This window comes from Parasteatoda tepidariorum, chromosome X2 (genome assembly GCF_043381705.1).
Source record: "Parasteatoda tepidariorum isolate YZ-2023 chromosome X2, CAS_Ptep_4.0, whole genome shotgun sequence".
NCBI lineage: Eukaryota > Metazoa > Arthropoda > Arachnida > Araneae > Theridiidae > Parasteatoda > Parasteatoda tepidariorum.
In genome coordinates this window covers 57342578-57364903 of record NC_092215.1, presented here as the reverse complement: position 1 = coordinate 57364903, position 22326 = coordinate 57342578, and the positions used below count along the sequence as shown (strand labels likewise).

Here is a 22326-nt window from a genome sequence, read left to right as displayed (position 1 = left end):
AATTTTGTAAGAAAATATTGTGATTTGGGGAAAAGTATGAAGGCAAATGGGGAAATTTTGAGTTCAGCATCTGGCATTCAGCTCGATCACTAAGTTGTATTCATTGCTAGAAAGTACTATATCGTAGTTTCTGTATCCAGTGTTAATGGAAAAAGAATAAATTTCTTCTTAGATTTTTATTTAAAAAGCTTAGCTTTTGAAGTTCTAATCAATTTTTATTTAATTACCAATGTAAAATTTGAAAACTGTTGTCAAAGAACAATTTCTCATCATGTCCGCCGACAAGTTGTATCCATGTAAGTTAACATTTTTTTAAAAACTAGCAGAAATCAATTATTCTTGAAATGTGTGTCCTTTACTATAAAAAACAAGCAATTAATCTTTGATGTTGATTTTAAAATGTGCTATTCTTAATTATTCTACATTAGTTCAAGAATCGTGATTTTATAGTCAGTGCAGCATAAAACAATAAAAATATGGCCATTTATAAGGTCATACCAATTATTTATTTGAATGTTCATATTTATTTATTTTTATCTTCTTTTGTTCTTTAAGTTATTAAGGATTTTGAATAAAAAATTAAAAGGCATAAGATGGAGACCTTTTGAAAGCTGAAAACTAATTGAACTGCAATTATAATTAACGTGTTATAATTCCATGAATCGGTTTTTGCTGATTTTTTTTCAATACATGATAATTTGTTATCATTAATGCTCAGTTAACATGGTTTTTAGTTAATATATCGAAACTGACTTGAATGTGCTGTGAAATTTTATTGAAAGTTAATTATAATAAGGATAGAAGATTTTTGTTAAAAAGCTAAAAATTTAAATTTGAGAACCCCTAAAAAATAACATACTAGAGGCCAAAAGTAACATACTAATTGCCAAGTCTTAGTTCTGACAGGCATCAGCCTGCAAAAAACAGTAAAAAAGAAAAGAAAAAAACAGATGGGGAACAACTTAAAGGGTATAACTCATAGCCACTGTTGAGCAAACCTCTGTGTCTTTATTTTTTTAAAATTTTGCAAGTTTGAAATCCATTTCGCACGTTGGTGATTTTAGTTAGTGCTACATATTAAGATATGCTAATATCCCTGAATTCAGATCAACTGTCAATTTCTCGATTTAAAATTCTGTCTACTTCTTTAGTCTTGTATATTTTGAAGATTGTTACTGACAGGACAAAGAAGAAAAAATGAGAAGGTTGTAAAATATGAGTAAAAACCTCTTAATTTTCCATATAATTATTGCTGTTTATAAATAGAATGTTATAATTAAATGATCCTGTCTTTGTCAAGTGCTGTTACCATTTTTCTGATTTCTAAGAAATATATAGCAAAATAAGTCTTAAAAAAATGTTAACTAGGGAAAAGAGTATTTACAGTATTGTTTGGAAAATTTATAATTATTTAGACTAGGGATTTCCAACTTACATTAGGCCGGGGGCTGCAATTAAAAACGCCAGTCAAATGGCGGGCCGCAACTTTATCAAAATTTTATATAAGACTCTTTTATGTTTCAAGGAACATTAAATATTACTGTCAGAGTTTTATCAAGTTGTACAAAACGAAAATATTGAATTACAAATTAAAATAAGAAGTAGATTTTTTCCAGAGAAATTTTTTTTTTGTACCGTTGGTATGTTAAATTTCACAGAAAGGAACAAATTAGGTTTTTTTACCGAAGAAAAGTACTTTAAACCCATATAAATTTTTTACGAAAATTGTCTGCAAAAAATGACAACTAATATATTTTAGTTCGTGGGCCACAAAAAAAAGCTTGGCGGGCCGGATGTGGCCCGTGGGCCGCCAGTTGGTAACCATGGATTTAGACTATAGATTTCCGAAGTGGGCACGATCACTCCCCCCCTCACTCCATGGTGAGGGCTTTTAGAGGGGTGCTATCCATATTATGGGTATTTTAATAGTATTACTTTTATCTGGTGATTATATTTAACTATAATTACCAGCTGTAGTTGAATTAGTAATAAGTATTTAATAGAATTTATAAATATTATATTTTTTATATCCAAGAATTGTTTGTTCGAAGAAATTTAACATATCAGCATGTTTATATTTGTTATTAAAGCACTTATTTTATTAAAATTGTTCATGTTAAAAAGATAAAAGAAACTATTTTTAACAATTGTAAAAAAATTGATACTTTGTTTATTGGCTGCAAGCAAAAAGTCGCCATGAAATGTGTACCTCTACCATCTTTTTTTTCCTTCACATTTTCACTTAATAAATTTTTTTAGAACAGATTTGTCAGGCCTCTGTAATTGATGTTTATAGATTTTTTTTCCCTTTCCTACCATGTCTAGCACTTTCCTATTGGCGTTGCTTTCGCCACATGCCAAAAACGGAATCAATAATTGTAACCCTAATAAATTCAACGTTAGCTTGTCTTGCGGGCATTTTTTAACACAAAACATAAATTTCATAACTAAGATTTATAACTAATGTTACTCCCGAGGCAACTGTTTCATAATAGACCTACACCTGATGCTGATCGCGGAAATTAAATATTGCAACCCTATGAATTTTGAAATTCTTATATTATCATCAGTTTTAACAACAGTGCAGGGTATACCGGTAAGTAGTACTTGTCCTTTAAAAATATCATCACTTAGCCTTAAACATTCTCCGATCTGCAGAATTACAAAACTGTCATATGGACGTTATCAAGATGTCTAATCTCCAGTACAATCTCACCTATGTCATTATGTACATTCAATTCTCTCATAATCCCATTTAATTCTCTGTGTATGTTATATTTTGTTGTTTTAGCAAACACCATCTCTTTGCCAAGCTTGGCAGTAAAAAAATCTCAAACAGGTATAGAAATCTCCCAAATCTATATTATTTTTTAAACATATGAAATTTAAATAAATTAAATGAAAATAATAAAGAAATAACTGAATTTTCTTGTGCCCAGCTAACCAAAAAATTACAACATTCATTACCAACTTTACAATTTTGAAGTTGAACAATGCAGAGATCTTCATTAACTAAATAAGAAATGCATTTTTTTTTTTTTTTTTAAAGTTCAGAAATTTATCATTGAAATTTAAAAGAATTTAAAATATTTTTCTTTTCTTACATTTTGAACTCAATTTATAAATTAGTTTTGAATATATCTTTCGGCTAATTTATTTGAATAACTAGGAGGCTTCACTCACTAACCCCCATGGTTTCTTCTCATTTATCTTAGTTTTTTTTTCTAAGTTCATTAAAAAAAATAATAAAGATTTTGTTTATATGTTAATCTTAATGAACAGTTATACCTACATTTAAAAAATAATCACCTGTATTTGGAAAAATAATATTTAAACTTAGGAATACAGAATGTGAGACACAATGATAAGTAATGAATAATAAGTAATTTTGTCTGTTAACAATATTTAACAACCTCACCTTTTATCATATAACAGTTTAAATATTAAACAGCTTTTGATCTATTTTAAGGAATAGAATGAGTAGATCCATATTGTTTAAGTTAAAATTATGTATGTATAATTGTGTAAAGTAGCATTTAGTTATTTGCCAAAAATGAGTTATTTTATCATAATTATATAAAGTCATTGAAGATGTTTTTGCAATTTTTTTTCATTGCTTTCTATATTAAGTAGAAAAAAATTTTAGTGCACAGCATAAATATGAATTTTTTAACTGCTTAAATAGTGTTTACTAGGTACTAAAAAAGCACCTTGTAAACACTATTTAAACACCATTTCAACAAAAAATTGTTGAAGTATTAGCATCTCGTGAAACCTGATTTAACATCTGTTGAAATATTTAGCTAATCCTAATCAAACTTAACCCAGAAACGTGTTTTCTATACATAAATTAGCCACATAATTAATATGTTGCCATTATCACTCTGTTATTTAATTCAATTTGTTTAAATAACTTTAGATGGTTTGCCTTTGGGACATCGGAATTTAAGTCTTCCTAGTGAATATGATTATCATCAGGCTATGGTTCAACATGCCGTATCGTGTGGTAATAACTCCTTACATTCTCAAATTCCTATGATGTCAACTGGATTAAATCTGTCCATGAATTCTGGTTCCATGCAATCAACTTCTGGTAATACGCACCATTTATCTCAAGTAGGAGCTGTAAATGGTGGAGGTAAAATAAAGAAAAAGCTAAAAGTAAATAAAGATGGAGTACCAGCTCCTAAACGAGCAACGACTGCTTACATCAATTTTACTCAGTGGTATAGAGAAGAACAGAAAAGGAATGGAAGACAAATTCCTAAGGTATGAATATATTGTAGCATTTAATCCATAATGACTTTTTGTCAGCAATAAATAAATACTGTATATCCCTGTCTATCACTATCAGTTGACTCAATTTTTGATAAAAAGATAGCAAATTTCTGCGATATTGAATGAATAAGTCAGTCACTGTCAATAAGTATTATTATTCCTACTGGCGCCATTTGTCAAATGATACTAGATGCATAGCAAAATGTAGACTTAAATGTTATTGTAAATTCTTTTAAAAAATGGAGAATTTCAAATTCCTCGCGTGGGTATGAAGACAATTTTTGGAGGAACTCGCAAATGAGGAAGAATTGGAATCCATTGCAGAGCGGGATCCATATGGCGACACTCCTAACACTATTCAATCAGACGCAGGTTGAATCTTTAAATTTGTTAACTTTTATAAATTTTTTTCTGAGCATAATTCAAACTATTGTTTCTAAAAAAATTCACTACCTATCTAAAGAAGATATTACAAAGGAAATGTAAAATTAATTGCGTATAACATATTAAAAATAGTTTTTGAAAGGGATAAATTGATACAGAGTTATTCATATCTATCTTATTATTTATACTGCATCTATATTTCATGATGAATGAATATCTGACTTTACCAGCATATAAGTCAATCCCTTGATTTTCGTACCATTAAAAGAATTTGAAAAGTTGACTTTACAGTATTTCAATTTATGTTTACTGAAGTATGAATGCCTTTAAAACGTATATATGTAGTTAATGAGGGTATTTATGTCATTAATCATTTTTGCTTAATCTGAAAATAATTGTCAAAACATAGCTTTAATGCGACTGTTATAGTACAATATTTATATAAGACAATAGAAAAATGTGTTTTTCTTCAAAAATTTTTTCATTCATTTATATTTTAGAAGTGGTTTGATAAATTTTAAACGTGGTTCAAATTTAAATATTTTCTAATTTTTTGCATGTGTTAAGTTATATTTGTATTTTGACAATTACTTTGTAATCAGTTATTGTTTAAAAATCAATTTAGAAGTCGTCAAAATTAATTTGGAGCTGTGGTGGGCTAAATTATACATAAATACCTTAATGTGTTAAAATAATGAATAATGAATTGTTTTGTAAAGAGAAATTTAAGAAATTAATATTAATGTTTTCTGGTCTAATTTATTAATTAGTGGCTCTAAAGTTCATGAGGTTGTTAAGCTTGAATTAAAATATCTATGATTTCATTTATGCAATAATTAGTTTGTAATAATTAACATTATCAATTTTGTTTGAAATTTTTATTTTTTTTTATTTTTTTAAAAAAGTTTTCATGCATGAAAGCGAGACGGAAAAGAAGTAAGGCTGGTAATAAAACCATTTCAGTTATAACTAGTTTTCGAGAGGAGTTTACTTAATCTTTTTTTTTTTCAAACTGTTCAACAATATCTACTAAAGTAGATATTGTTGAACAGTTTTTATCATGGAAAAGAAGCAGTTTTATATATCTGCCACAATTCTAAAAGAAATCTTGATAGTTACAGATATTTTATTTTTCTCGAAAAAAATGCTAAAATGAAATGTCTTTCGTACCAGTTTTTACTCTTTTCCATCTTGCTATATAAGGGCTTTCAGCCATGTTTTCATGTTGAATTATATGTTTTATTAATGTGCATGAAGTTTTATGTATTATTAATGTGCAATAAATTAATGTTAAAAAAAAGTATTTAAATATTTAAAAAAATTCTGATTCATAACAAAAAAAAATTTTTTTTCTTCCCTTTTTTAAAATATATTTTCAGAATGAAGTTTATTTTAAGAAGTCCACAAATTTAAATTGTTACTTTTAATTGAAAAATTAAATATTAATATTAACATGTTAGTACTTAGAAATTAATTGGTAATTATTTTTTTTTAATTTAAAATACTGGATTCTAAAAATTCAGTTTTTGTAATTAAAAAATGTAGCATTTCTAAAAAAAAAAAAAAAATTTTTTATTTTTATTTATTTAATGTTTATTTTAGATTGGAGAATTTGGAAAAGAGTGTGCTGATAAATGGAATGGTATGACAGGTGATGAAAAACAGCCATTTCTTGAAGTTGCTGCACGTGACAGAGAACGTTACAGAAAAGAGGTAAATGTTTAAACAAACAAATAATTTAGTCATACCAGTTTTGAAATCACGTGCTTATCTGCTATAAACCATGAAACACTTGAAATCTTGACTTACCAATAGGAAATGGTTATTCAGATAGAATGTATCACTAAATATCAATTTCATATTTAAACTGCAAACTTTAAACATTTTTCTTGCTTGATGACTCAGAACTTAAATTTATATAAAAATAAGATATATAATGATATAAGAAGATACTTGTGATGTACAGGGTATCTGCTAAATTTAAAGTTATGTAAATACATGATTTTCCATGACTTCTACCAATAACTTTCCATGGCTTATACATTATTTCACAATAATACCACAAAGTTTCCTAAGGAAATGATTCGAAATCGCAACATTAAAAAACATGTAGTTTAATTTAAGCAAGTAGTATTTTTAAAAAGTGAATGAAAGACCAAAATAATGTTAAATAATATTAAGCGTAAAACTAATTATTAGAGTGAAATGAATTAAGAAGTGAACAAAATAATGTTCTCCTGTTACAAATTGATTTAAATTGCAACTGATAATAAATAGGTAAATTAATTGTAACTAATTTTAAATATTAAGAAAAGAAAAGCAAACCGAGATCAATTGATAATAGTGATAGTAAAATGAACTCAACAACAATGTGAAACTAATAGCTCCTGCAATGAATCAATCAAAATTACGCTAAAATAGTGATAGTAAAATGAACTCAACAACAATGTGAAACTAATGGCTCCTGCGATGAATCAATCAAAATTACGCTAACCAAAAATTAGGCTAATGAATATTCACTATTAACAAAAACAGAAAAAGCAAAATAACGTTAAATGATATTAAATAACTAATTAGATGGAAATCATTTGAGAAGTGAACAAAATAGTTTCCACATCCTCACATATCCTGTATATAACACTCTGTGCAAAAAGCCTGGTTTGCACGACTATAATGGTCTTCATGATTAGGACGCATTAATACTGCTTCACTAACTAAGAACTAACAATTTTATATGAGTAAGTAATAAAAGATTTGACTTTAATTGCATTAGCTTTAAATGCTCTAAATAAATAACTCTATAACTGTTTGTTGTACCAAGTGTTAGGGTGAAAACTACAGGACTCCAAAAATAAAACAAAATCTTTTTCAAAATGGATGCTTCAAAGTTTTAGTAAAATATCTACAATATTTAGATATTAATTTGAATCTAATTACTACTTAATGAGAAATCAAAATGATTCTACAAAAGAATTTGATTTCATTTTATTAAGATATTTTTATAGATTCCATTATTTTTATTACAATTTCTGCAGGATTATTAAATCTAATTAAGTTTTTATTCTGCTTTAGATGGCGATATTTAAACCTGCCAGAGATGCTAACAAACCAAAACGACCTGGTACAGCTTTCATGCTGTTTATGGGAGATTTAAGAAAAGAAATGGCTGGAAAAGAGCCTGAAGGTGGTGTTGCAGCTTTAGCAAAGCTTGGTAAAAATATTTTATTTTTTCTTGACTGTTATTTGTAAAAATGATTCTAGCATTATCCCTCTTTATCCTGAGTGATATATGACTTTATTTTGAAATTAATTCATAGTTATAAAATTTCATTGCACCATAAAGAAGCAGGAAGAACAATTAACAGTGAAAAATAAACATTTGAAAATTAACAATAAGCCAATTTAAAAGTAAGCAATAAGCAGTTTTAAAGGTGATAAAATTTGACTAACATTCATAAAGGACAAAGTGCAAATACATTTGTAATCTGATCATTTAGAGTTCATTATTATTATCTTCTTTCTTGTAATGACAGGTCAAAAAATGACTTGAATTCATAGTGTCTGCTTAGCCACTCCTCATGCTATAAGTCTATTTTGAGTCCTGAGACTCCTGCTTGATGCAGAAAGTGATATAATAACATATTTTCCACTGATTAAAATTACTAAATCAAATTAATGAATTAGAAAAGACTGGTTGGTTTTAAAAGACATGATCAAATAGTGTAAATCAACAGATTCTTATTTATTATTGCACTGTTTATTTCAGATTAAAATTTCCTGTTTTCGTATGTAGAATTGAATCTAAATAAAAAAAAACTTTCTATTTATAGTCTGCCTTTCTGATTTTAAAGGCTTCCTGGCAAAACTGGGACAAATTTATCAGTTTTTATTTCAGCTAATGGGATTGTTTTGAGGAGAAAAGAAAATATTTTTAAATTTCTCAATGTCTCGCAATTTCATATATTTTTTGTGGCTTATCAGTGGAAAAAAATAGCTTAGTTTTTATATTTAAGGATTTTTTTGAAAAAAATAGTAGATAATAAACTTTTTGAAAGAAGTGACTTGGTGCTAATCACAATAAAGTACTGTTCAAGAAATGCAATTTTTTTTTATTTATTTATTTTTTTTGATTGTAAATTTATTATGTAGGTGGTGAACGCTGGAGAGGTATGACAGATGAAGATAAACGCAAATATATTGAAAAACAAGGAGAAGAAAAAATTCGTTATGAAGCAAACATGGAAGAATACAGAAAAAAGGTAAGTGAGTACTTAAGAGTGAATAATGGGAATTAAAAACTATTGAAAAATATGGCAGTATGCAATGCGCAATTTTGATGACTAGCAAGTGGGAAATTGCTAATTTAAGTAAATCAAAAGCTAGTTACAGCAAAACATGTTAGCGAAAATTGCTGGTAATCTCTTATAGTCGTAGACTGGAGATTTATATTTGCATTAATCCTTGTGAAAATTCACCTGGGGTTTTTTATCCTTTTTTTTTTAACATTGTAACCATTTATGTTTTTCAAATTTCAATGTTGTTTATACGGCTGCACTCTAATTTCGTGTGTCTTACTAACATTGATATTATTAAAGCATGCAATTTTAATTTAGTGATTATTTTTAAATATGCTCGATTTGTGATGCTTCCACCTTAAATCTACATTGTTTTTCAGCAGTTATTTGTCCCTTTTTTGGAAATTTCCAAGTGGATTTTCATATTTTGGTATTTGAATATGCTATAATTACAATACGAGAGTTTTAAATTTGACTAAAGAAATCAGTTTCTTGTGATGATTCTCCCTGCGATTGAAAAATAATTTAAATTTAAAATTTCATCCATTGTTAAAGATATAAGAAAACTAGACTTAAAATTGTCCAAAAGGTTTTTTCAAAGGAAAGGGAGTTTGAGAAAATAAAATAACTTTTTTTTATCACCCCCTTTTTCTCAGAAGAATGATTAATTACTGCTGAATCAGTATTGGAGTAAAAATGCTACCCCACCCTTTTTATAGAATCATTTTCTAATTTTGTCATTTTACACCTCTTTTTCATCATAAGTCAGTAGCAGGGACTTTACCTCATGGTCATAAACATTGGGTGTCTCACACATAGACTGCTGAGGGAGCGAAATTTTTAAAAGAAATGAAATCTTTCTTCCACATTACAATTTCATTTATTTATTTTTTTAGTAAAAGAATCTACTTATACACTTGCTGAACTCCAAAATATGCCTGATATATAAAAGTTAAATACTACTGTGAGTATCCCGTTGTGGCTCCTATTCTAAAAAAATATTGTAAATTTATTTATTGTATTGAAATTTATTTGCGTTCATTGTCTGTTATAATTTTTTTAAACTTTGTATCTAAAATGATATGTGATTATTGAAGTTGTTTAAGGGGTTCAACATTGTGTGTTATTTTGGCTTCTTTTACTAACATTTTCTTCTGTTATTGTAACAGAGACAATCTTTTTCATTTTTTCTTTCATTTTCTAAAAGTAGAGGCCTGGGTGCCACTCTTCTGTCAGAGTGGTGAAAGTTTTTTCCCTCAATACATTTAATTTTTGCTTTTTACTAATTTTTGTTTGAAATAAAAAGAAATCACAGTTTTCATGCGAAGTTTTATCTAAAAATACAAATTAATTAACTTGTATTTTATTTTTAGATTGCTGTCAATCCTTTTAACGGCTATTATTCAGGGGTTATTCCCTAATTTTTGATTATATAGTTTTGATTTATTGTTTGTTTTGAATGCTTATATCATATTTTAATTTCTTTTAATAATGATAAAACTTATAAGAAATCACAAACATACGATAGTCAATTTAGGGACTCTTCACTAAATACTCATTATTCAGACTTATCTTCTTTCAGTCTTTTAGTCATCTTATAAAAAAGAAACTCAGCATTTTTGCTGTTGAATTTTTTTCATAATATATCAGATTACTAATTGGAAAACGATGAAAGTCATGAACAGTTTTGACTATTAAATTGCAGTGAAAACATTGTTCTCTTTTGTTATGCATTTCATTTATTTCAAAATCAAAAGTACTTTTAAATATCCATTTACTTTAAGTTACGGTTTAACCCATTTACTTTAAGTTACGTCTTTATTTTTATTGTATTGATCTTTTTTCTTAGTACAATGTATTACGTTTTCTTATAATTTTTTTTAAATACATTTATTCTTTTCTTTCTAGATTATTTACAATTTAATTTTGAATTAGTTTATTGTTGCGTGAAAATAACTATAATTATCAGTTATTTTTTAAACTTTTTTGATCTATATTTATATTGAGGAAACAATTTCCTAAGTCAAGATAATTCAGGTTCTGAGAGTTCTGAGATAATTCACATTCACGATATTGCAATCTTATTTTAAAATCATGTTTGATCACTTGTTCCTGTCTCAATTTTTTTTTATTTGAAAATATTGAATTTTGTCTGTTTTTTTATTTATTTTAAATTATATGGAAATTTTTTAAAAAAGTATGTCGCAGTAAACAGAATTTTCAAAGTAGTGGATTACACTTTTTTTTTTGTCCTTTGTTTTCCCATCTTAAAAATAGTTTGTATGTATCACAGCAAAAAAAGTGCTGATTTTAACCTGATTATTTTCAACCACTACATATCCTGGAAAATAGTACATTTTTTAAGGCCTTGAATAATGAAACCCTGACAGTCCTCAAGATAAATGGTTCAATAGTAAGACTCTTTAATTCATAATTTGCAATGTATAATGAAAATAGAAAAAAGTAATTTGGCAAATGTAATTTAGATAAGGTGAAAAACTAAGTTAAATTTTATTAGAAATTTTTTTTAAATATCTTTATTGTAATATGTGTATGTTTTTTAATAAATAAATTTTTTTATTCCATGATATAACAAAACAGTTATTTTGAACAAAACTTTGGAAATCTTGTATTTTGTCAAATTTGCCATATTTACTGTAATTTTAATATAATAGTATGACGCAATGTTTTTTGTGAGTCCAAATATTTAACATTAACCATTCAGTAGTTATTTCATATTGCAATTTGTCACACCATTATGATTTTGCTGCATTTTCTACATCACAAAATGAGAAGGTAATCTCGCTTTAAGAATACTATACTCCATTTCACCTCAAATTAGCGCTGGACAGAAAGGCAGATAGACCGGATTGCAACCGTTGTCATGGAAACTAGGTTACTCTTTAAGTTAGTTGAGGGCATAAGGTAGGAAAAAGGAGGGAAAGTGGCCAATATTCAGGGGTCTGTCCAGGCCAAATTTACTACCGTTTAACGGTACCTTCACAAATTCAACTTTAGGAAAAATGGTTGTTTCACAAATTCAAACTTAGGAAAAACGGTAGTTTTACAAAATACTTTTTCTTAAAATTTTATTTTTGTGTTGATTTTTTAATATAATTTTTAATTTTCACAAATTATGTCTAAATTTTCACAAAATAGGTACCTTTCAGAAAAACCTAGACAAACCCCTGATATTGGTATTAAGGAAAACAAAGTGCTATTTTTAAAAAAAAAATTTTTTTACCAAGAATCTTACTAAAATTTTGAACAGAATACAGAAAAGAACAAGATTTTAGAGCATTTCTAAAAATAATTGATTTGAAATATTACTTGTAAGCTCATTTCTTATAATGATTTTTAAAAACAGATTTTTCTTATTATGATTTTTAAAAAACATATTCTTATTAATATTTTTAAACTAAGCAAAACAAAATTATATTTACGAAGATAATTTTTTTTAATTAAATCTAAGTAAAAAAAAACGCACAAATTCTCAGAAATACTTTACTTTGGATACTTATTTTTGTATGCAACCCTTTTTTTTTTATAGATTTATGTATATTAATTTATCCCACATTGGTGTTTAGTGGGGGAAGGAAAAGTCAACATATGCATGAAATCATTGAGCATGAAAAAGATCATATGTATGTCTCATAATATATACTGTTTATTTTTTTTTTAAATAAAAAAATCACAATCTTTTCTGAAAAGTTTTTTTTTATTTATTATAAAAGTAAATTTTTTTGTTTTTTTTGAAATATATTTGCTTTTATGAAACAAAAGAACCTACCTAAAATACTTCTCTATAAGAAATCTCTTTGTAAAAACCTTTCTATAAGAGAAGATTGCTTTTTTCTTTTCTTGAAAGAAAATCCCAAGTCTTTAAGAATCCAATAAAAAGCTTAATAAATTGCTACTAAAACAAACTAACAATGGATAACTAACAAAAAAAACAAGATAACATTTAGTAATTAGCAAAAAAAAAATAATAATAAGTATTTTCAAGCCAAAAATAAATAACTAGCTAAAAAAAAATCAACAGTTAATAATTAATAAAAAACAAAACAATTAAGCGATGCGAGCTGGCTGACCAGTACAAACATCGTCCTCGGAAACTAATTCATTGCCAAACTAAAACACCTTCTTTGTACATTAGCTTTCCTGACAAGGTGTTTATAAGTTAAATACATTTAAGCATGATAAAACTTCTAATACATGTTTCAAGATAAACTTTTCTTATTATACAACATTTATTTATATTTGTACTCACATTTAAACTAATTAATTCCGAAATAGCGAAGAACTACTTTTCAAAAGCATAGTACAGTCAAACCCCGCTATAGTGAACCTTCAAGGGACCGAAATTTTGGTTCACTATAACCGGGAGTTCACTATATCCGTTATGCGGGCAATTTAACTAATGGTTCCCAAATTCTTCCCTTTTATTACACGTTATTCAAATAANAAAAAACGAAAAAAAAAAAAAAAAAAATAGTAATCTTTAGCTGTTGAGCAGTCCTCAACATCAGATATGGAAACATTTCCAGACTCTCAGATAATTTTTCCTGAATTTCAGTTAGTCCACTTTTTAAACTTGTCTAACCTGCCATTCGAGCACATCAAAGTCACCTCATAAAATCACTTAGCAAATTCATCGACAGTTGTCCATATACTGGAAGATTGCGGCTTCTTTGAATGCTGAACCACTTAAGTAATGCTTCTTTAATATCCTTGTGATCTGCTTTTCTCAACTTTTTTCTGCCATTTAAATACTTTTCATGAGCAGAAATTGTTAATTGCTTATTTTTCCATATGTTACAAACTGTAGATTTGGATAGTTTATATTCCCTGAAAATATCAGCTTGGCACCTTACAGGTGCATCATCTGCCTGGGTTGGAAGCATCTACTTGATTTGTTTAGGGATGGGAAAGTAGGAAAAAAGAAGCAAACAAGAAAAAAATGCTTATCGCTACCTTCTCCACTTTGGATGGTTTTAAAAATCGGTATATGTATTTATTTTGAAGTAGAAATTTCAAAATTATTACAAAAAAAATGAAGAAAAAAATTAGTCGAAGACAGGAAAAAGTTCATTATATCCAACTTCATCACTTTTTTGGTTCACTATATCCACAAAAAGTAACATTATACGGGTATAGCAAGGCACGGGACTGAACATTTCGTTCACTATATCCGGGAGTTCACTATAAACAGTGTTCACTATAGTGAGGTTTGACTGTATTACATTTCCTACCTTTTCCTATAGTGCCAACTTCAGATCTGGTTTCTCTGAACTATGGTTTTGCTATTAGTATCTTTTAGCACTGACAATAAAATCATGCCTTGGCAGTATGTCTGTTTATTTAGACTAGGGTTTGTTTTATAAATTAATAATGATTTTTTTTTTCAAAATACATATTAAATTTTTATTTTAAACAAATTTTTACTTAATAGCATGATCAGAAAACTTTTCTGGAAAGGATATCTTTAATAATTAACTTTTTCTTGGAAAATTTTGTTCGCAATTGTTTAATTAGAAATACTAATTGTAAAACTTTTGAGTTCTCCTTTTTAATATTTCAGAATAAGTCAAGAGTACTTCCAACTATATAAAAAATATTTCCGCCATTGAGATTAGGTTGTAACTTATAAGTGGTAAATATGAAATTACTGTAAAGGGATCGAATATATTTTTTTATATATTTCAGTACATAAAACAGGGCTGTCCTTTTTAATTTAGCTTTTCGCTATTTTGATACTATGAAACTTGGCCTAATGACAATGTTTGGAAAGACATGGTAGTGAAAATTGGCATAGTTTTTTTAAGAAGCAAATTTTTTAGAAACTTTTGCTGCTAGGGTTAAAATTTCTGCTTAAAATATGTGCTGTCTGTTACAGCATTTTAAAATAACCCATGTTTTCTTTTGCTGAAATTCCTCCATAAAAAAGTTTTCATTCAGTTGTGAACTCTTCTGATTTAGCTGGAAATTTTTTTTATTTTTGCACCAGTTTTTCTCTTTTTCAAGTATTTTACCAAAACATTCATTGTTTACTTTTTCATTTTGTCAATCATTGTTTTTTTTTGTAGTTAAAGTTGTTATTTTTTATTTAAATCTGCAATAGTGTGTTACAACACAGTAAAGGAATGAATGCACTTAGAAATAATATAGTAGAGTGCTGTCTCTGTTTAACTGGATTGGTCAAGGACTATTTATTTCTCTACCTTTTTCTTCTCATTCTTCCTTTCTTTAACTGGAATTTATCTTTATTTTCAGATTCTCTAAAGGGGTAGAAAAATTGTTTCTTTCCTTCATAACACATACACTGTGTATATGTCATAAGTTTTCATTTTAGACCTTAATGAGGGCTGATAACTGAACTAAACTGACTAATAACTGAAAAGGGCACTATATCTCCAAAAAAAAGAGCATTGTATTTCACAAATATTTGCATAACTTTTGTGAAACCCAAAATATCCAAAGTTCTTAATTTTCTTATTAAACAAAATCTTATTTTTAAAGAGAAATATTTTAACTTAAAAATAATGCCTCAGTTAAATTCCCACATTTCATCAATCTCTTTCCAAATCAGCTTATTTCTCGAATTTTGAAAATGTGTGTCAAAATAATGTTTTAAAAATATTAGAATTTAAAAAATGAGGTTGAAAATGTTTAAAAATCGACAGGTAACTAATAACTTCTGAAAAAGCGATTATAAATTAATGCGGATTTACCATGGAATAGTCTGGAATCGAGCGTAGAAAAACATGAGTACTAAAATACAAAATTTGCTAGGCATGACATCGTATGAATTATATCGAAATAAGAAAAACCATATGAAAATAGTCAAGGAACGACAAATAGCTGTGGGAAAATTTTCCATAAACGACATGAATTTAAAATAGGATCTCTTCAAATTGGGCGTATCAAAAAGGGACCCTTTTGAATTTGAAATACACAGAGGAATTTTGGTAGGTATGGAAAAAAATTTAATCTAATTTTTAATAAAATGCTTTAAAAATTTTTATTCTAAAAAAAGGTATCACTTTACAAATTATAAATTATTACTAGTTCAATATGTTTTAATTTCAATTATTTTTAACGCTTGTGTCAGTTTATATAAAAACTGTGTAAAATCAAATGAATTTTTTTCTTAGTTAAAGAAAAAATTATAAAAAAATTAAAAATGGCTTGAAAAAAAAATAGATTGGTAGTTGAAAGTGACCCGTGTTTTTACCTTACTTGACAGTGCAACTCTGCATGTATTAAATTAAATAACTAGTGAAGAAAGAAACAATCTCAGTCATCCCATTAAACAAAATAAACGAATAACACATTGCTTTGGTATACTAATATAATACTTTTTCTTCTAAAAGTTGAGCTATTAATTTATTTGCTTAATTAGTTTGTTAATATAAAAAAATTTTAGAAGGCATTGGTATATCCTAATTTTCTATGCTTTTTTTTTTTTTTAATTTTAAGGACTTCTAAAAAATCTGGATAAATATTGTGTATGTATAGTTTTAGGTTTTGAAGGAGAAATTGACCTTCTAGCACAGGGATGAGCAAACTTTTTTGGTCGAGGGCCAATCATCGAAAAAGAAAAGTTTGTTGGGCTAAGTAAAAAATTCTAAAATAACGAAACAATATACAAGCTTTAATTTAAATATTTTATGAGATGAATAAAATTGCGATTTTATTTTTAATAGTTCCTTATATTGAGGTTCCAAGTGAGATGTACTTATTTTAAAGCTAAATGCTTGTCTCTTTGTCTACTTCTGAATTATTTTTTCTTTGGTTCATAGTTGAAAACGCTTGTTCACATATATAACAGGGTGCGTAGCATTTTTGAAAAGTGCTTAAAGGTGCTTATTTTCAATTTTTAAAAGCCCTTAAAGGTGCTTTTTTCATTGGGTGTTTTTAAAAAGTGCTTAATTTTCCCTTTTTCAAAATTAGATTTTGCAATGTTGATTTTCGCTGCGAATTATGCAAAAAGGCACAGTCCACATTGTTCTCTTCAACGTTTTCACAATTAATTCAACCCCAATCTATTTCGCCGCATTGTCAGTCCGTAGCGTATGAAAGAGCCATTCATTTTACATGATTCAAAATTTCGTTATTTTCGACAATCGTCAAAAACAATGCCAAATTATTTTTTTTATTCATGACGGTTAAAACAAAATAAAACAGTCAATTGTCAAAAACTTTCCTACCTTGCCTAATTATGATATTTTTTTTAAGTGCTTAAAAATATTTTTTGAGTGCTTAAAAGGTGCTTATTTTTTGTTGAATAATTTGGCTACGCACCCTGTATAAGATGAAGCAAACATAGCTCACGAAAAATATCACATCCCATTGTAGTTCCCTTTAAAGGACGTATGCACGCCAGTTCCTCGGTAATTTCGAAGTTCTCATCGACAGCTTTTATAAATAATACTAATTGAGCAGTATTATTAATGTCTGTGCTTCTATCCATAGCTATTGAACAAATTATAAATTGTGCAATTTTTGACTCTAATTGTGATGTCAAATTTTAAATCGATGGCTTAGTTTCTAGAAGTCACCCGTTTATCACGATAAGCTTACAGTTTTAAAATTATTTTTCATATCAAGACATAAAACATCACTAACTTAGAGCATACATTATTTAAGAAACTCCCCATCACTGAGAGATTTATTTTTTAGCAATATTGTATGTTACAATGTAACTTGCATGCGTAATTGCTTCTTAGACAGTGTTTATCTTGAAAAAAATTTGTCGTCGTGATAATTCTCTAAGAAGACTTTCTGCATTTTGTCTTCTTTAACATTCTGACGTTGCTTCGTAGTTGGTATTCTTCTGCTTGACTGTATTATGCCGGTTAATGTTGTATCCGTTAAAAACTGCTACAGCTTCATTGCAGATAAGAGATACTGGTTTATCTTTTGCAACTGTCGAAAAATATTTCCAAGTTCATTCATCATTGAAAGAAGGGCAATCTGAATCAACTTCGCTTTTAGTAGCCATTTTGGAGTTAAAAAGTTTTACAAATAACTCAAACAAGCACTAACTGTTTTATATATTCAATAATTCCCCATTATTTACATTAATGTTATATGTGTTCAATCCTTCCACATGTAATAAATAGTATTAGAACTCGCCCCGGGAAAAATCCACTCATTGGAACTTAAAATGCGCAGCCTGCCACACCTGAAGTGCGATTCACATGTATTAGATGCCGTTTGTTTGCTCCTCGAGAAAGACAAACGCTCTTTGGTGCCAATCTACGGCTATTCTATAAAGATTTTCTGCTTTCAACATTTTACCAATTGAAGCTATCTCTGTTAGCTATTTGCATCAATTTATGTTTTGTAGAACAAGAATAGAGTAAAAAGGCCATCATTACTTAGTTAAAAAAGAACAAAAATAGCTGTAAACGAAGTAGACGAGAAAATGGATGTATATTGTTTATATTCGCCATGGATCGGCAAGTTAAAATTCTATTCGCAAGCCGGGGGCCGTAGTTTGCCCATCCCTGTTCTAGCACAATGTACAAAGGGGTATAGGTCAAAATAGGTTTGAACCACTAGTTTACCATTTCATTTCAATTAAGATTAGTACTAAATATGTGAAAATTTGATAGTATAAACATAAGGTATTTAGAATGATCTCTCTCCTTTGGTTCAGTATTTCAGCAAAACAGAACTGAAAAATCAACAATGAAATTCATGTCAGCAGCTGGAGAAATCTGAGAATTTTTTTGTCTGAATATTTGGTAGCTACTATTTCTTACTTGGGTTCTAAAAAACCTATTTCTTTCGGGGTGGTTTTTCCTGCCGTGGAAGAAATTTTTCGTCCCCAATGTGATGAATTATAATGTATATTACATGATACTATAATTATTTTTATTACTATTATACATTGATTTTTAATTTTTGTAGCAAAGCTCAACAAATTTACCTCCTATAAGACCTCAGCTGGAAGAACCTGTTAATGATAATTCAAATAGTTTGGAGCTTCCAACTGTTCCATCTCAACTACCTCAATTGTCACAGGCTTCAGCTGATTCCAATTCTTCTGCTTCTTCTCCAGAGACTACTCACTCAAACAGTGCTTCCCCACCTCCACCTACTCTTAGTCCAGAGCCTGAGAACAGCTCAATGGCTGCTCTTACTCAGTTCACAAATCCAATGTCTTTGTCACAAGCCATGGCTATGGGATATGCACAGCATACACTTTCTAATTTTGCTCTTCTTCATAATCCTACTACATTTTCGTCTTCATCATCATCCAATTACCTTACTCAAACAAGCCCTACTTACAACCAGGCATCCATGCAAGCTCCATTTAATTGGAACTAAACTCATCTCATCCCATGCTTTTTAAAAGTAGCTTTGATTGGTCTTTTTTTTTTCAGAAACATTGCTATAATGTTATGATCTTCTCTTACTTTCAATGAAAGTTTTCTTATTTCCCCCTTGGTATCAAATGCTTGTGAAGCATATTATGTGAATTTTTAAATGTGCTGTTACATTGTTTTAATATTTTTTTAGAAATGACAATATTTGCTGTGAGTTTTATATAGTGCTCGATTTGTAAGAATCAAATGATCCATTACATATCGGAAATTTGAAAATATTTTATCTCACATGAAAGGGAAAGTTTCCCTTTAAGACTTATACAACTAGTTTTTTCATCTTAATAGTTTAAAACTAGAATTTAATTTTCGTAACAGATTATTTTTTTATTATTAAATTTTGGTTCTGGTATGCCTCTCCCATAATTGGGCTTTGTATATACATTATGTAGAATTTTAAGTGTATCTTTTGCTATTTCAAAGCATTTATTTAAATATTAATTTTTTTTATGTAAGAAACTTAATATATATATTGGTCTAAGCATGTAAGAAAATTTAGATTGAAATATTTTATTTCTCTGATTTGAGTTTTGAGAAACTCTTATAGCCCTCTCATGTTTTATTTGATTTTGTATTATTTTTTATATAGTGATTAATTAGATAATACGATTCCATAAGCATATTTTAATAAATTTGAGCTGAAAAATTTGTCAAAAAGTATTTAGAAATTGAAGATTTAAAAATCTGCATGTCATATTCTAATGTTAACCTAAACTGTGTTATGAAAAGCACCTTTGCATATTGTATGTGAAAAAAATTTTCTTGATGAAAAAAGTGTATTTGTGGAAATTTTGAAAAGCAAAAGAGCTAAATTGATCCCTTTATGAAAACAAATTTTTAATGTTGGAGAATTCATATTTGAATTTGCAATAATAATTCTTCAATCATTCATTTTAAGAAGAAAAATAAACTTAAGGATAAGAAAAGTCAACTTTACTTTGCATTTTCGAAAATATTCTTTTCTACCAATAGTTCCAAAAACATTAAAAACTGTAAAAACTGTTTCCTCTTCAAACTGATGATTTCAAAGTAATTTTTACAATTCTGGCAACATAAAAGAAAGAACTTAGTCTGCTAATTTTAGAAAACTTGTTCCAAATATTAATTCAATAGGAATTTATTGTTCCTAATATCAATTCAATGTGAGGATTAATTTATTCTAGCCTTATATGTTGTTTGCTTAGAAGCTTATTATTTCTAGGAGTTTTAAGTTCGTTTAACATTCTTAAAATCATAAGCATTAAAATAACATTAGACTGGTCTAATTTTTATCAGTTTCCATTAATTAAAGTGATTTTTAATGATTTTCTTTTTATTGAAAAGCATTGAACTTAGTGAAAAACTTAGCTATCACTTGATCTTTAAATGGATAAAAAGATTTTTCCTATTTGATTACATAAATGATTGCAATTTTCATGCAACTTAGAACTTTGTTCTAATAAATTTAGGACTCTCCATCATTACTTTTATAAAAAATACTCCAAAATTAATATTTAGCTATCTCGATGAATTGAGTCATCAAGTTAAGTTTCTTTAACATTTAGAAATTTTCGTTTTTTAAATTATTCATTTTAATCTGATCTGATAAGCATCTAGTATGGATACCATGTGATTAAACTCAATTAATACATCACATATAATTTTGTTCATTTCATTTTCAAAATTATAATTTTGAAATAAAATTCAATTTTTAAAAAAAAAATTCATTTATATTTTATTAACAAAAGCTATTTTAATATTATTATGTTTTGTTTTCGTTCCATACTTATAAGAATTTTATCAATTTATCTTATATTCAATCAATTTGAATTAACCACTTCACTATTATGTCAGGTTTTTCATATGTGTTAAGTCTCTGATGTTTTTAAACATAATATTTATACATATTTTAATAATTTTATTATTTTAATTTGTCGCATTTTTGTATTGTGTATTCTAATTAATGTCCTACATTTTTAGAAGTATTGCTTTCTAATAATTTTTTAGACGTTCACCCTTGTTCCTGTTGTAGCTTGTATGAATGCTTTGTCTGCATGATTGTATGACTGATTGGTATACTGTCTACTCAGTATGATCAGTATACACAATATGAATGTGTGTGCAGTTCATTACCATTGATGCTAAGGCCCATTCATGAAAGCAGTAGTAATTTTTTTAGTTGGCAATTTTATTTGATACACACAGGAGAAAAAAATTTAACATTGGAAGCACTTTATCAAAATTAACAATTTACATAGCAAAAAAAAAGATGAGAAAGCAGTCATAGCTCCCAAATTTTGTTATGTAGACAGCTAGCTATTGATATATATGCAATCACTTCAATCATAAAATCTATTTTAATGTTAAGTGTTCCTCCTACGTATTTTTGTAATATTTTGGGAGGTTGAAATTATTGACAATAATTTTTATTCCATATATTTCTGAATTGTTCAATGTCAAACTGTAAGCTGTTGTGAAAAAGTCTTTCAAGTTTCAATAGAAACGTCTATTTCTTAGATTTTCAATTGTGTTTCAAATATGCACTCTACTGCAGTAAGGAGAAACCTTGTAACTATTTCCATGTAAAAATGAAGATCAGTGTTTAAAAAGTATTAATTTTTTTGTTGGACGATTTTTAAAATAAAAACTCCTAAAATTATGTCACTTGTCATGCATGTCCTTTACACCAAATTCCATGAAAATAAGAGTGCAATCAAAACTTTTATTTTATCAATCTGACATATATAAATTACTACAGTCTATTGTGAAACAGGAGGTTAAAGCTCCACGATTTTCTGACCATTAGCCATTAGTATGATTGCTGTTTTGTAGTTAGCATTGCACACGTCACCTTTACTTCCCACTCAAGCTGAGTTTGGCATATAATGTTCCTCTCGTCAGTAAGAACTATTTTCCTTCTAACATTTACCTCTGGTGAAAGAATTTTAAAAAAAAAAAAATCAATTATCCGTTAAACTCAGTATGAAATCAATAAG

At 27.8% G+C, this 22326-nt stretch overlaps 1 protein-coding gene across 1 annotated transcript; it reads left to right on the top strand.

The window, feature by feature from the left end:
* Window positions 1-53: 53 nt before the first annotated feature.
* Window positions 54-21989, top strand: LOC107457255 (uncharacterized). The gene is made up of 6 exons (XM_016075379.3): window positions 54-296; window positions 3920-4269; window positions 6265-6375; window positions 7735-7873; window positions 8812-8921; window positions 18876-21989. Exons 1-6 carry the CDS (start codon window positions 272-274, stop codon window positions 19293-19295), a joined length of 1155 nt encoding a protein of 384 aa, XP_015930865.1. The 5' UTR covers window positions 54-271; the 3' UTR covers window positions 19296-21989.
* Window positions 21990-22326: the final 337 nt, after the last annotated feature.

Bases quoted from the DNA above. Each gene is read 5' to 3' on its own strand.
- LOC107457255 (XM_016075379.3), top strand. From the start codon at position 272: ATGTCCGCCGACAAGTTGTATCCAT. The intron at 6,376-7,734 runs GTAAATGTTTAA...ATTCTGCTTTAG, and splicing joins GAGAACGTTACAGAAAAGAG to ATGGCGATATTTAAACCTGC. The intron at 8,922-18,875 runs GTAAGTGAGTAC...TAATTTTTGTAG, and splicing joins TGGAAGAATACAGAAAAAAG to CAAAGCTCAACAAATTTACC.